The sequence below is a fragment of the Colletotrichum chrysophilum genome (assembly GCF_026319265.1).
Source record: "Colletotrichum chrysophilum strain AFK26 chromosome Unknown scaffold_65, whole genome shotgun sequence".
NCBI lineage: Eukaryota > Fungi > Ascomycota > Sordariomycetes > Glomerellales > Glomerellaceae > Colletotrichum > Colletotrichum chrysophilum.
The window spans coordinates 175,899-189,163 of record NW_026517352.1 but is presented as its reverse complement, the minus strand read 5'-3'; the positions used below and the strand labels follow the sequence as shown (position 1 = coordinate 189,163).

The following is a 13,265-nucleotide window of genomic DNA, read 5'->3' as shown; positions in this document are numbered from 1 at the left end:
TCACCACTTCAACTCGCCCTCAGGCGAGTCCTCGGGCTGGACCATCTTGTCGTCATTGGTGAGATACACTTCGTCGGGCGTTGGGACCTGTCCCGGCCAGGGGTCGCGTTTCTGAAGTTCTTCGCTGGAAGAGCCGCCGCACGAACCGCAGTTCTTCTTGAGCATGCAGAACTGAGGTACGGGGCAGGTGTCGTCTTGTCGCTTGGAAATCGAAGAAGTAGAGCGCTTGTCGACATGCATGCCGTCAGGTCCCGCGATGAGTCCATCGCCGCACCAGGTCTCGCGGTGGATGATGTCTCTCTCGAAGCGAACCACGAGCTCTCTCTTGCCACTCTCTCCCTTGGGAGTGTACATCCAGGAGAGAAGACCGTGCCAGGGCTCTGCTTCACGGAACTCAGCGGGAGGAGTCTTGCCTTCGTCGTGGTGGTGGTCCTCGCCGAGCTCCTTGCGACGCTTGTAGCCGTAGATGGTGATGTGCTTCTTGTCGATGCCAATGAGTCTTCCTGTCAGGAGATCAATGATCTCTTGGTTGGCCCGCGGGTATACCATGTTGCCGCTGACATCGATCGGGACGAAGAGGATCACCCTGTAGAACTGGGTGCTTTTGGGGTCGAGTTTGTCTCCGACCTCGACGAGGTGTCGAAGGGCGGGGTACTGCTTCTGATCGGTCCAGGCGGCAGAGCCATGTCGAAGGAAGTGGTGAACGTTCTGCCGGAAATAGTGCGCCTCATCGTAGTTCAAGGTATCAGTGTCGAAAGCCTCTCTGTCCTCGTCGGGAATCGAGAAGTTTGGAACTTCCCACATGTGATTTGTGTAGATTCCAGTGGGCGAGAAGACCGCGACCATCGCGCATCCCCAGACGGGTCCGCTGCCGCCTCCCATCGGGTACGTCTCGGAAAAGTCCTCGTATATGGCTGACGAGTCGGCGTGGATGGGGCTGCTCTGGTGATACCCGGGACCGTAGTACTTCACGATGCGACGCATATTCTCCCACCAGTCGGTCTCGCCCTTCTCCCACGTCTCGGGACCGGTCATGGTATCCTGGACGATGACATCTTCGGGGATGGTGCGTTTCTCGAGAGTCGAGCGCTTTTCGAGGCCGTCGTTGCGCTTGACCTTGCTGTCGCTGCAGGCGGGACACTTCCCGGGGCGGCAGGCACCGGTGACCTTCGGCTTCTTGGTGGTGTAGGTCGTGGTCGTGGTGGTGCGGACGCTGGTGCAGAGCTCCGTGGTCGAGCATCTGGCGGTGTCGCAGCTGGTGGTCCAGGTGTTTGTGACATGGTTGGATACCTTGGAGACGACGGAGGGAAGACGAAGAGGAAGAAGATGCCGAAGAGGTAGGCGAAGGAGATGCCGTTGGCTGTGAAGGCTCTGGGTCATCGGGGTCTTCCGGCTTGTTTCCACCGCCGCCGCCGCCAATGGGTCCTATGCCTACCAAGCGACCCCAGGTTGGGAGATTGGTTCCGAGGCGCAAGTTGTGAAGGTTCAGATCCCAACGCCAGTTGGGCAGGTTGGTTCCCAAGTTGAAAAGGACGCGGAGACGCCAGCGAATGGTCCAGCTGAATCGGCCGAAGAACCAGAGAAGGAAGTCGTCGTCGAGGTCAATGTCGATACGGATCTCGTTGAGTCTCTTGTGGATCTCTTTCTCCTCGTCGTCATCGTCATCGTCATCGTCGTCGGGATTCTTGTTGTCGTCATCATTCCCATCATCATCGTCGTCTCCGTCACCATCATCATCTCCATTTCTATCGTCATCGCCATCACCGTCTCCGTCACCGTCATCGTCGCCATTGCCATCCCCATCTCCTTCATCATCGCCACCTTTGCTACCTTTGCCAAGGCCGGGAGGGGCTTTAGGCCAGGAGAAGCCGTCGTCTTTCTCAGGCGAGGTGTAGCACTGGATCTCGGGGATCAAGCAGATCGGGTTGCAGAGGTTGAGGGAGATGCATCTCCAGACAGGGAAAACCGTAGGAATAAGCATGCCGTCTGAGGTCGTCGAGGTAGGGAGGTCGATCGAAAGCCATGTAACGTTCGCGGTCTTGCGGCTTCCATCCGGCTCGGTTGTCGTCGCGATGAGAGGCAAGACGGTGGTGTATTTTCCTGGAGGTGCATACCAAGGACCGATGGAGCCAGAAGCTGGGCGACCAGAGGGGACCGGGCGGGGGCCTGCCTCCGGGTCGTGAGGGATAGGAGATGGCTTGCCGGTGTTGACTGGCAGAGTGCTTGAGGCAGTAGGAGCGGGCAAGGGTACAACTGGATGGGAAGACGCAGAAGGGCTTGGGATGACGGGGATCGGCTGACGGCTTGTTGTTGAGTCCACGGGAGGCAGCTTCCAGGAAAACGACTTTGAAGACCCTGAGAGGCTGGGAGCGCCAGGAATACTGATGGGAGGAGGCAAGCTCAAGGATTCTGACTCTGAGAAGCTGGGAGCGCCGGGGAAACTGACGGGAGGAGGCACACTCAATGATTCCGAGGAGCTCAAAGCGGTACGATCCGTCGACTCCTTGGAAGTGAAGGTCGGGAAGGGAACAGGAGTGAAGCCAGGGACCGAGCTATCGATAGAGCCTGTTCCAGGGAGACGTAGTGAGGGAATGGTGACTGGGTCATCGGCGGGTGCGTAGATTGTAAGAACGGTGGTATAGACGAAAGGAAAGCGAGTCGTCTTGATGCAATCAAGGGCAGCTGGGTTCGCCTCAAATTCTGTGAACAACTGTAAGCTGGTCTTTGTTTCTCATTCATGGGGAGGAAAACGATACTTACGCGCGAATCCCAAGAGAAAGAACTGGGACATCAACAACGCCCAGAGGGCTGCCTCCAGCCGAGTGTGACTGATGGCAGCCATTGTGACTGAGTATTGTCGATCAGTTGGTGAACCCAGGGGAGAGGAAGATGTTGATATTGACGGATTGAGAAGGGGTTTAAGTTGTGAAGTTGTTTGTGTGAAAAGTTGTGGTAGAAGAAGAAGAGGGAGGAAAGGCGAGGGAGGACTGAGATCTGGTTTTGTGGGTGGAGTCCACCTGAAGGCGAGAGTCGAGGTGAATTTTCAAAAGCCAGAAAGGCAGGAAGTGGTCTGGGAAGAAATTTCCATAGTCCTCACCCTTCTTTGACCTTTGGCCTAGGATGAAAATCCCTCCACTTCATTCACCATGGGGAAAGGTGAGATCTGGCGCTAAGCGAGGACAGCTTATCTCATGTGTTTCCAGGTCCAATTCTGCAAGTCGTTCCTTCCTCATTGATGATAAATAGAAATTTCTATCTTAGTGATAAACGTGGACTATAAATTTGTCGTGAGTTGCTTCTTATCTCAAACTTTCTCCATGTCAACATTCACATGAGACTGAGGTAGTCACCAAATGACCTCGTTTCTGAATCCAACGTGACCAGTGCTGCTGTTGCCATTAGAGATATCCACCACCCTTGTCTCTCATATTCCTGCAACTAGGTGCATCATTTCGAGACTGAGAGCTCTGGCAAAAATGGAGACTCGCTTATGCCTCATCTTGTATCATGTAGGCGGCAACATGCCGGCGAAACATCCTACAGTAATCAAACCTGAAAGCACCTCCTTACTGCCGACTGCAGTCTGACTTTGGCCAATAGCTTCTGCCTCATAGTCAGATGACTCTTATGGTAATCAAAAATTTGCCGAAGAACATTAACTGGCGAAAGCGGTGAGTGTCACAGCAGACAAAAAAGACAGTAGTGGACAACGCCCTTGCATGGACACACTGCCCTGACCTCAAAACATCTTTTGCCACGGTTGAAAAATCATCTTGGGTCAGTCAAACTGCAGACTTTCCTAAATCATGCTCGTTCCATTTTCCAAGTAAATTTCTTGTCAATACCGATGCTCAATTCGATTCTAGAGATCCGAATCAATGCCTAAGGACCTGTGACTTGCATGCATGCGAAACTCAGATGCGGCTTCTATCTCTCGTGTCTCTCACAATGTCAAAGCCAGCCCACCCATCCAGCGCCTCGCGAATCTCTTTGGCATACTGAGGAATACCACCAGCAAAGTTGACCTGCTCAAACGCTTTGCCGGGCATCGATCCACCCATGTACGTCGACCTAGTCGTCGGGAACAAAGACGCATTGCTCAGGTCGTTGATCCTTTGTTTCCACGTCTTAGTCGCTTCGGCAGTAGGGTTGATGTACTTGATGTTCTCCCTTTCAATCTTGCGGATGCAGTGCGCGATCCATCGTCCTTGGACCTCGACCGTGGAAGGGCCGTTGCTGAGAAGAGTCGGTCCGTGGGGGCCGTACATGTGGAACATGTTGGGATACCCGCTGACTGTGGTGCCCAGGTACGTGTTCGCCGCCGCCTTCCACTCGTCTTGGAGGTATGTGTTGTTGATGCTCTTGAGACCCATGTTGGTCATGCCGCCAGTGGTGATATCCTAAATCTTTGAGTCAGCTTCGGCAATTTGGTAGCAAGGAGCTGGTCTGGACAAAGCCCGACTCTCGTGTCCCGACTGCTGCGTTCCATGAAAGGGGTAAAACCCACAAAGCCGGTAGCGATAGCAACCACGTCAAACTCGTAGTGAGACCCATCCTCCAACTTGATGCCCGTCTCGGTAAAACTCGCGATACCGTTCTTGCCGATGTCAATGACGTCCACATTCGGCTTGTTGAACTGCTCATAGTAGTTCTGCTCCAAGCAAGGCCTCTTCACACCAAAGAAGTGCGGCATCTTGTCAACGGTGGGAGCCAGGATATCCCTCTTTCTGGCATCACCAATCCTGAGACGGACATTCTTCGACCAGAAGTGGTACGCCTGCTTGTTTGCCTCCGCGTCGAACAGCATGTCCTTGTAGTTGCCCAGCCAGTATCTGAAGCCACCGTGGTCCCAGAGAGCCCTGTAGAAGGCCTCGCGCTCCTCGGGTGAGTCGTCAAAGGTGTTGCGCTCATGCATGCCGTAGAAGAATCCGCCGAAACATTTCTCGCGGAGCTGGAAAAGGCGTGGGTACCACCCCTTCGCGACGTCTTGCTCGGCTGGTGTAAGAGGGCGCTTGCCCATCGGCACGGCTAGATTCGGCGTTCGTTGGAAGACTTTCAGTTCTCCATCTTCTCCTACGAGTTGTCCCCACTCTTGAGAGATTTGGACACCCGAGGCGCCAGTACCAATGACGGCACATCGCTTACCGCGGACGTTTACATCTTCTTCAGGCCAGAAGGAAGAGTGGTGGACGACACCTTTGAACTTTTCGACGCCGGGCCAGTTGGGAATGTATCGCTTGGATGCCTACAAAACGGATAAGCATTAGCTGACGGGATGAAAGGAGTGTGACATTGAGATTCACTTACAAAGCCAGCTGCAACAATAAAGTACTTGGCCTTTGCCAAGCGACCGTCGGCAGTCTTGACGTGCCACTTTCCTTCGGCGGGTTGGAATTGAGCGCCCACTACGACTGTCTCAAAGGAGCAGTCCTTTGAGAGGTTCAAGACCTGCAGGCATTCATACTAGTAACCAAACGAATATCAAATAGGCAGAGGGACTGCCAATTACGACGAACTTACTTTGTCGACGTGGTCGAAGTAAGCCCGCAGCTCCTGGAAGTTGGGGTAGTTGGTGGACCATGTCCAACCCTCAAAGACCTCGGGCCAAGAGAACTCGTACTCGGGGACCTCAGAATCCACACGCGCTCCCGGGTACCGGTTCCATCGCCAAGTGCCTCCAAATGAGGTGCCGGCCTCGTAGATGACACACCGTAGTCCCATCTCACGGAGGGTCTTCAGCATAAACACGCCCCCTTCGAGATTGTCAGCCGTGCCACAGTCGTACAGAATCGGGTACACTTGGAGGGTGACTTACCGAATCCTCCACCAACAATCAGGACATCCACATCGAGGTTGTCAGCATACGGTCCCGTAGTCTGACGCCGTGAGGAGTAGTCTGACAGCTCCGTCGCGAATTTCTTGCCGCTTGTTGCCGCCATGGTTGAAATGCTGTTTCTGGAAAGTGTTTCTTGAAGTCTCGCTTGAATGTACACAATGGTCGATGTCGCAGATTGGGGCCAGACTATGAGAGCTTGACAGCTGTCTTATAACCACCTTCATCGCAACGAATTTACCGTTCGGTTTCGTTTGAAGTGATGCTTTACCATGACATCAGATGATACCTGGCATCCTCAAAGCTTCATCCCCGTTTCGACGAATGCTCCGCAGCTCCAATGCCTGCGGAAGCGGCCAACGAACCTGAGCCGCAGTTGCATCGATCGCCACGCGGAGACATTTCAATAGCACCGCACCTATGTAAGCCCCTGCGGATACGCATGCATGTATTCGATAATCCGGCTGCAATAAAGAATCGGGTTTCCAGCCAATAGCCACAGTTCCGCGACCAACCACGCGTAACAAGCTGCCTCGAAGCTCCCGGACCGCATCATGAGGTTTCACCCCTCTCACAAACGTCAGCCGCGGAACAGTTACGCTGCGGATCCGCAGGCTAGTTGTGCCCGGGTTGGCGTGCGGGAAGGATGTCGCATGCAAGTGCGGAGAGCCGACCGTCACTCGGGCGCGGATCCGCATGTGCCGTTGCTACCGCAGCGTCTGCGGGGAAAACGAAAACCTTCGTGTCGCCATCGTGGAGGGCTGCCCCCTGTCGTTGACGAATCACGCAGCCCCAGCAATGAGACATCTAACTAACTTTCCCTTCATCCTTGGCAGAGTTCATGGTGTGTGCTGGCCTGCCAATTTGGCATTTACTCGCTGCAGACCGAGGTTCTGCGCAGCGTGGGATTGGTTCTTTTGATTTTCTGCCCTTCGTCTATGGATACCGAAGTGCGTTCATTTTGCCATATTGAGCGGAACCTGCGCTACCACTATCAGCAGTATGCGAGCATGTCCAGAACTAGCGGTTACATGCCAAGAATAGCCGCAGGTTGAAAAGCCGCATTGTTACCTCGGGTTTACACACCCGCTTGTCCTTTTCTTCAGCAGAGACAACGTGCTGAATCGTCATCGTTCATCCCATTGAATCATTCACACGCGGCAAGCCATCATTGTAATTGAGTCTCAGCCCTACTACCGCCTAATTATGTCTCTCTCTGCTCAGACGGTTAATGAGCTGAAAAGCCTCGTTGACAATGCTACCAGCAACTCTCACAGCATCCCGGGCACGACGGTTGTGGTGGTAGACCGCAGTGGGGCGGAACAATTCGCTCACTCGTCAGGAAAGCGCGGAATCTCATCGAGCGAGGAGATGAGTCTTGAAAATGTCTTCTGGATTGCCTCCTGCACAAAGATGGTCACGGGCATCGCGTGCATGCAGTTGGTTGAGAAGGGGGTTCTCAAGCTGGATGACTCTGGCCATCTCGAGAAGCTGTGCCCGGAGCTCGCGGAGATCAAGGTTCTGAACTCGGAGGGAAAACTGGAGGAAAAGAAGAGAGGTATCACGCTTCGCATGCTTCTTACGCACACTGCTGGCTTCGGATACACCTTCTTCGACCCCCGGCTCCGAGACTTCAGTTACCCAGCTGGCATCGATGAGTTTTCTGGTAGTATCCGGGACATGATGCAACCGCTCGTCTTCCAACCTGGAGAGAACTGGGAGTATGGCGTAAGAAATTCAATGCGTCTGATTGCTGAAAGTTTTGGTTCTAACTTGCCTTCAGATCGGGATTGACTGGGCTGGCATCGCTCTCGAGCGTGCGACAAACATGAGTCTCAATGACTACATCCAGAAGAACGTTTGTCAACCACTGGAGTTGAAGAACGTCAATATGATACCCACGCCTTCGATGAAAGCACAGCTTGCATACATGCACTACAAGAACCCCGAAGGCAAGGTTACCGTTAGAGACCACCCTCTTCACCGGTCCCTCATTGCCCAGTCCCCTGAGGAAATCGCGAATACCTTCAACAGTGGTGGAGCTGGGTTGTTTGCAAAGCCTTCAGAATACGCACGTAGGTTTTCCTTAGATCATTCCCTCGATAAAGAAAATTGCGGCTAAGCAACATCAGGCATCCTCACCGTCTTCCTGAACGACGGAACCTGCCCCGTTACCAAAGCGCAGATCTTGAAGAAGGAGACCGTAGACGAGATGTTCAAGAACCAGATCCCCGAGTTCCCCAACTTTGGCAGGTCAGGCATCCCGCCCGCAAAGCCGGAGCTCACAAACCCCATCCCTGAGATTTACCCGGTCCCCTGGAACCCGCCCCAAGGGTGGGGACTGACGTTCATGATCACCGGTGGGCCGACCGGGCGGTCTGACGGGACCGCGTGGTGGGCAGGGCTGCCGAACTTGTTTTGGTGGTGCGACAGAGAGAACGGAGTTGCTGGCATCGTGTGCTCTCAAATCTTGCCGTTCTGTGATGCGTCGGTCATGGGATTATGGGGTCAGCTCGAGATGGGTGTGTACAAGGGGCTCGGCATCCTGAAGGGTTGAGACTTGACGAAGTTGATCCGATCCATTCGTTTTGCATGCTTCTATGAATTTTTCGATGAAGTCTCGTGGGTGGAATAATTTCGTAGGCAGTGATTGGACGTCACGTCCGAGCTGCCCAAGTACTTTTTATCACTTAAGCACAATGAAACTATGATAGCCCTCGGAGCACGCACAACGTGGTTGGCTCAGCCCAGCCGATATACGTAGCAAGTCTATGTTCACCGACATCTCGGTCCTTTAGAACAAGCATCAGCTACAGATATACTGCCACCCAAGCTGACCCCAGCAATTTGGACGAAGTGCCAACCTGGCCTGCCGCTACCAATCTCTGGGGACGCACAGGGTCGGCGAGGAGACAAGCCGTATGCACCCCGCTCCCATATGCAGCTCAAACGCGGGGTTGACATGGTCATCCCTGGGTGCGCGTCGTTTCGGATGGCCGGGCGCTTTAAAAGGTCACGGGGAACCAGCGGGGAGAACGTTGGGGGAAAGCTGTGGGCACTTCGGGCTGACTTTGCTTGCGTCAACTCACGTCCCTCGCGTCCGAATGTCAACGTCGAACGAAAAATCCACAGTTTACCAGAAATCAAGCCAACCGCAGATATGAGAAGACAGAATAGCAGCTGCGACCAGTGCAGGAAGGGGAAACGGGCATGCGATGCCGGTGCCGTCAAGGATCTCCAGCTTTGCCTCGACAATGAGATGCAATGGAACATTGGCAAGTTTCTCGAAGCCTCGTCTGCCTTCTCCCAGCTAACGTCATCGCAAGATTGGCAAGATTTGACGGGACCGTGCTCAAACTGCCAGAAGACCAGAAAGAGTTGCACTTACGACTGGGCTCGCTCGCAGCAGCATCAAATCCGCGAGAGACGACAATCATCAGTCTCCGATAAGCTTCCTTTACCAAGTCGCAAACGGGTCAAGTCCGTTCATGATGCCGTGGTACCGGCAACATCGCAAGGAACAGTCGACGGCTTCCAAGATGTCTTCCCAGGATTGGGCTACAATGAACCAGGTCTCTATTATGAAGCGAGTCAGCCATTGTTCCCCGAACCCATGTTCGGGCCAGGCTCTGAGAACTTTTCGTTGTCACCGACCAACGACACAGCCAGCAACGCCTCCCTAGCCGACGATCTATCACTGGTCTTTCCGGCCTCTTCAGCGACATCGATGCCAAGTTGTATTTCTGATGAGCTACCCGGATTGGACGGGGTTGATGGCATCTCTGTGCACAACCCCTCAATAATTGAGTTCGCTCCCAAAGCGCTGGCTGGAGCCCGAGCGACAGCACGGAAGAGACCATGGCAAGGCAGAAAGTACCCAGACTTCTCACTAGGCGGGGTGTCGGAGTTCTCACCAACTCAGCAAATGATGGTACGCACTAATAACGGGCTAATGACGGAAAACCTCATGAAGCTCTACCACGATGTCTTGGAGGGAGCACTTTCATGCTGGCTAACGGAGCAAAATTGTCCGTATTTACTGCCTGCGAAATCAACGGAGAACCTCAACTTTCAAGTGGGGGAGTCAGTTTCGAATCTTCCAAACAGGATTTACCGAAGAGTCCTCAATCTTGACAAGTCCCTAGACTCTCTCGGAATCAGGCCGCTTACTCCATATGAGGACAGACAAGCCACTAGGGCACTTCACTTCTCAATCATGGCATTCACAGCTCAATGGGCCCAGGGCAGTTGGAGGAGCCAATCACGATACAGGCCATCAAATATTGAGGACGCAGGACTTTGTCTTTCTGGTTTAGGGGAAGACTTTGACACAACGATTCAGCAATCGTTCTGGAATCAAGCACGTAGACACCTTGATGACTGTTCCAGGATCAACTCATTCAAGGTTGCGTTCGCGGAAATAGTGTTTGGACTCACACAACAGCACATGTCTGAGTCAGATGATTTCACGTTTGAAGACTTTGATATAGGCCCGATGGCTTCGTCTTGTGGCGGCAGTGTACCAGAACGGATCAAAATGGTGTTTGAAAAGGATGGAAGTAATATGTATACGGAGAGAGCAGCTCGACGGCTTCACGTGCTCAGAAGACAAGTCGAGACATTCGACCGAAAAGCCACCAAAGAACAACTTTCGAGGCGGATTTCCTGCAAAAGAGCAGACTCTGAGGAGCGCAAGACGATGGAACTGATATTCTGGTTGGCAGTCATGTTCGACACCCTATCCGCAGCCATGACGGAAAGGCCGGTGACTGTGTCAGACGAAGAAAGCAAAGACAATGATGAGATAAGGGACGAACCCGAGGCTGGGCAGCAAAGGAGAGGGACGTCTACCACCGACTGGAACGACCGGTTCATCATCAAGCGACACCAGAAACTCGCACCTTTGAGATGGCCGTGTTCCGAGCAGGCAGTCTCCAGGGAACTTCGAGATGCGGCGCCCGTCAAAGTTCTTCTATTTCGGAAGATTACTCGGCTGCAGACTTTGTCATCCAGAGGTGCGAAGGAAGAAGCAGTTGAAAGCGCGATCCAGGATGCTCTCTCCGTATATCGACACTGGAACATGACATATGGTCCACTGTTCCAGGATTGCGTCCAGTACCATGACTCGCTTCCCTCGACGGTCCAGAGCTGGTATGTGTGTCTGCTAGGCCACTGGCTCTTAGCGGTAATGATTTTGGCCGACACAATCAGTTTGATGGATGAACAAGGCATGAGCATGCCATCCCGCGCGAGACAAAGAGCGGAGACGAACATGGTCGGCAATCTACGAACAACAAGCATCCGAATGGTTTCTGATCTTGCGAGGGCCTCAACACCTCGCGATGACGATCTAGGAAAGCTGCCGGAGTATCACCATGCCGCGAAAGAGGGCGCTTTGCTAACGGAACCTTGGACAATGGTTCTGATGCGGTCTTTCACGATGGCGGGGTTGTCTCTACTCGACGAAGCTTCAAACGGAGGACTACAGAATGATGTCGCTGTTGAAGACTCGCAGAGACGCTGCGATGATTGTGTCAAAGCGCTTTGGTACTTGGGGCGCAAGTCAAGCCTGTCTCTCAAAGTAGCCGCAATCCTAGGTGATGGGCTGGAAAAGTCGAAGCTTCGAGGCCTCAGGTCACACACAGAATTCGCTGGTGCTAGCGAGCAGAGCACAATTAGTCAGGTAGAAGTTTTCTGAGCGCAATCTGGAGGGCAAGATATCCTATTCATTATTGCGAATTTTCTGCATGTAACAAGTTGTCGGGATAGTTGAACATAGGTGATAAGACGGTCAGCGTGCCCGATTGGCTGATCAAAACTTCTAATTGTCATATTCGGACCGGAACTTAGCCAATGATATGCAGCGCATGTCTCATTACAAGCTTGTGATCGCCGTCATTATCGTTCTTTGTGTTCCTTGACCTTCCGCCAAAGAGTCGTCAGCCTCTGGGACGACAAGAGTCCGAGATCCCATCTAAGACTCGTCCACGTGTGAACGTCTTTCTTCCTACGGGGAATAAGACAATTTCCGCGGGATAGACACGGAAACTTCCTGTTTCCCTTTGGGGCTGGCCTTGCGTTGGGGTCGCATGGAAGATCTATTTCCGCTGTCGTCAGGTTTTACCGCATCCGGAAGGGAGGCTGAATCAAATAGGCGAGGGTTCCGGACAAGCTTCACATGCGAATCTGGTTTCTTTGAGTGCATACTCGGATCCGGTCCTGCCAATGCAATGAAGGGTCTCAGGACCATGTTCGACCAGTTTGAAGCAAGTTTGGAAGTTGAAACCTTTAATTTGATGTCGTGATATCTGCAGACTGCAGACTATTCTGAAATTATAATACGTAAAAATACCCCGATTGTACAAGAAGAAAAGGGAGATAATACAATCATGATACCGTAGAACCCATCTCGAAAAAACAATTCGTCAAGTCGTTATTGAGCCCAATCAAACACCCCTTTACCCAACCTTGGTGACCTCGGTCGTGGTTTTACCCTGCATGTATGCCCCGAATATCCTTGTTTCCGGCACCTCAAACAGCTTGTCCGTGTCCGCCGTCGGCGAAGGCTGCGAGTACGAGAAGCTCGTGCCCGGGCAATGCGCCAGTTCCAGATCGAGGTCGTCGTCGCGGGGATATTCTTCGGTCGTGACCTCGACCTTGACTTCATGCGTGACAAAAATTTGCCCGATACCGCTCCTGAGAACGGGCCAGAAGACGGGAAGAGAGGCGCAGATCGCGGCGACATCGATCTCGAGAATGGCGAGGACCATGGGCACCGGGGCGTACCACGTCGGGTCGAGAGTGGGGTAGGTTCCTGCGCGGGAGCGGACGAGGGAGACGAGGCGCCAGGCAGAGAGCATGAGGACGCTTTGAAAAATGTGTCAGCCTTCAAGGATTGTAGACGATGAGAGAATTAGAGCTGTGAAAGAGACTTACACGCTGCCGAGAAGGAAGAGACCGAGAACACCCTTGCGCGACCTCTTATTGGCTTCCTTGTTGAAGTACAGCGGTAGCGGGATAGCGAAAATGATGAAGTCGAGGAGCATGTTGCTCGTCGCGTGGGCCTCATATGTCTTGATCAGATCCTCCGCCACCTGTGTCCCAAAACCCCAGCGCCCTATCGTCGGCTGGCTCCAGTCCCAGTACCCGCGGACCGGGATGCAGGGGACCCAGGCAAGGAACATGAATGCGATGCCCCACATGGACGTGAGGACGATCATGACGATGGTCAGGGTGTAGGACTTGGAACCCTTTTCAAAAGTTCGGAGATATTGGAGGAGGATGGCGATTTTGATGAACGTTGTTGACATTGGAAGGGTTCCATTGCAGATGTAGAAGATCTGGATATGTCATTAACAATAAGCAAGACATGGTAATCGATGGGAGGCGCACCTTGAGGAAGACACTCAAGTCTATTTGCAATTCGGGGAAT

At 53.2% G+C, this 13,265-nt stretch overlaps 4 protein-coding genes across 4 annotated transcripts; 1 reads left to right on the top strand and 3 right to left on the bottom strand.

Moving 5' to 3' along the window:
- COL26b_007846 (uncharacterized protein) lies at positions 1-2,842 on the bottom strand (the record flags this gene model as incomplete). Its single annotated transcript, XM_053180626.1, has 3 exons — positions 1-1,240; positions 1,314-2,700; positions 2,761-2,842. 3 exons carry the CDS (start codon positions 2,840-2,842, stop codon positions 1-3), a joined length of 2,709 nt encoding a protein of 902 aa, XP_053035467.1.
- A 1,072-nt stretch (positions 2,843-3,914) lies between these two features.
- COL26b_007845 (uncharacterized protein) lies at positions 3,915-5,939 on the bottom strand (the record flags this gene model as incomplete). Its single annotated transcript, XM_053180625.1, has 5 exons — positions 3,915-4,400; positions 4,508-5,245; positions 5,308-5,448; positions 5,521-5,753; positions 5,816-5,939. 5 exons carry the CDS (start codon positions 5,937-5,939, stop codon positions 3,915-3,917), a joined length of 1,722 nt encoding a protein of 573 aa, XP_053035466.1.
- Positions 5,940-7,039: 1,100 nt separating this feature from the next.
- COL26b_007844 (uncharacterized protein) lies at positions 7,040-8,390 on the top strand (the record flags this gene model as incomplete). The annotated part of the gene is made up of 3 exons (XM_053180624.1): positions 7,040-7,561; positions 7,617-7,908; positions 7,966-8,390. 3 exons carry the CDS (start codon positions 7,040-7,042, stop codon positions 8,388-8,390), a joined length of 1,239 nt encoding a protein of 412 aa, XP_053035465.1.
- Positions 8,391-12,291: 3,901 nt separating this feature from the next.
- COL26b_007843 (uncharacterized protein) lies at positions 12,292-13,143 on the bottom strand (the record flags this gene model as incomplete). Its single annotated transcript, XM_053180623.1, has 2 exons — positions 12,292-12,700; positions 12,770-13,143. The coding sequence occupies 2 exons, from the start codon at positions 13,141-13,143 to the stop codon at positions 12,292-12,294; spliced, it is 783 nt and encodes a 260-aa protein (XP_053035464.1).
- Between the last annotated feature and the right edge of the window lie 122 nt (positions 13,144-13,265).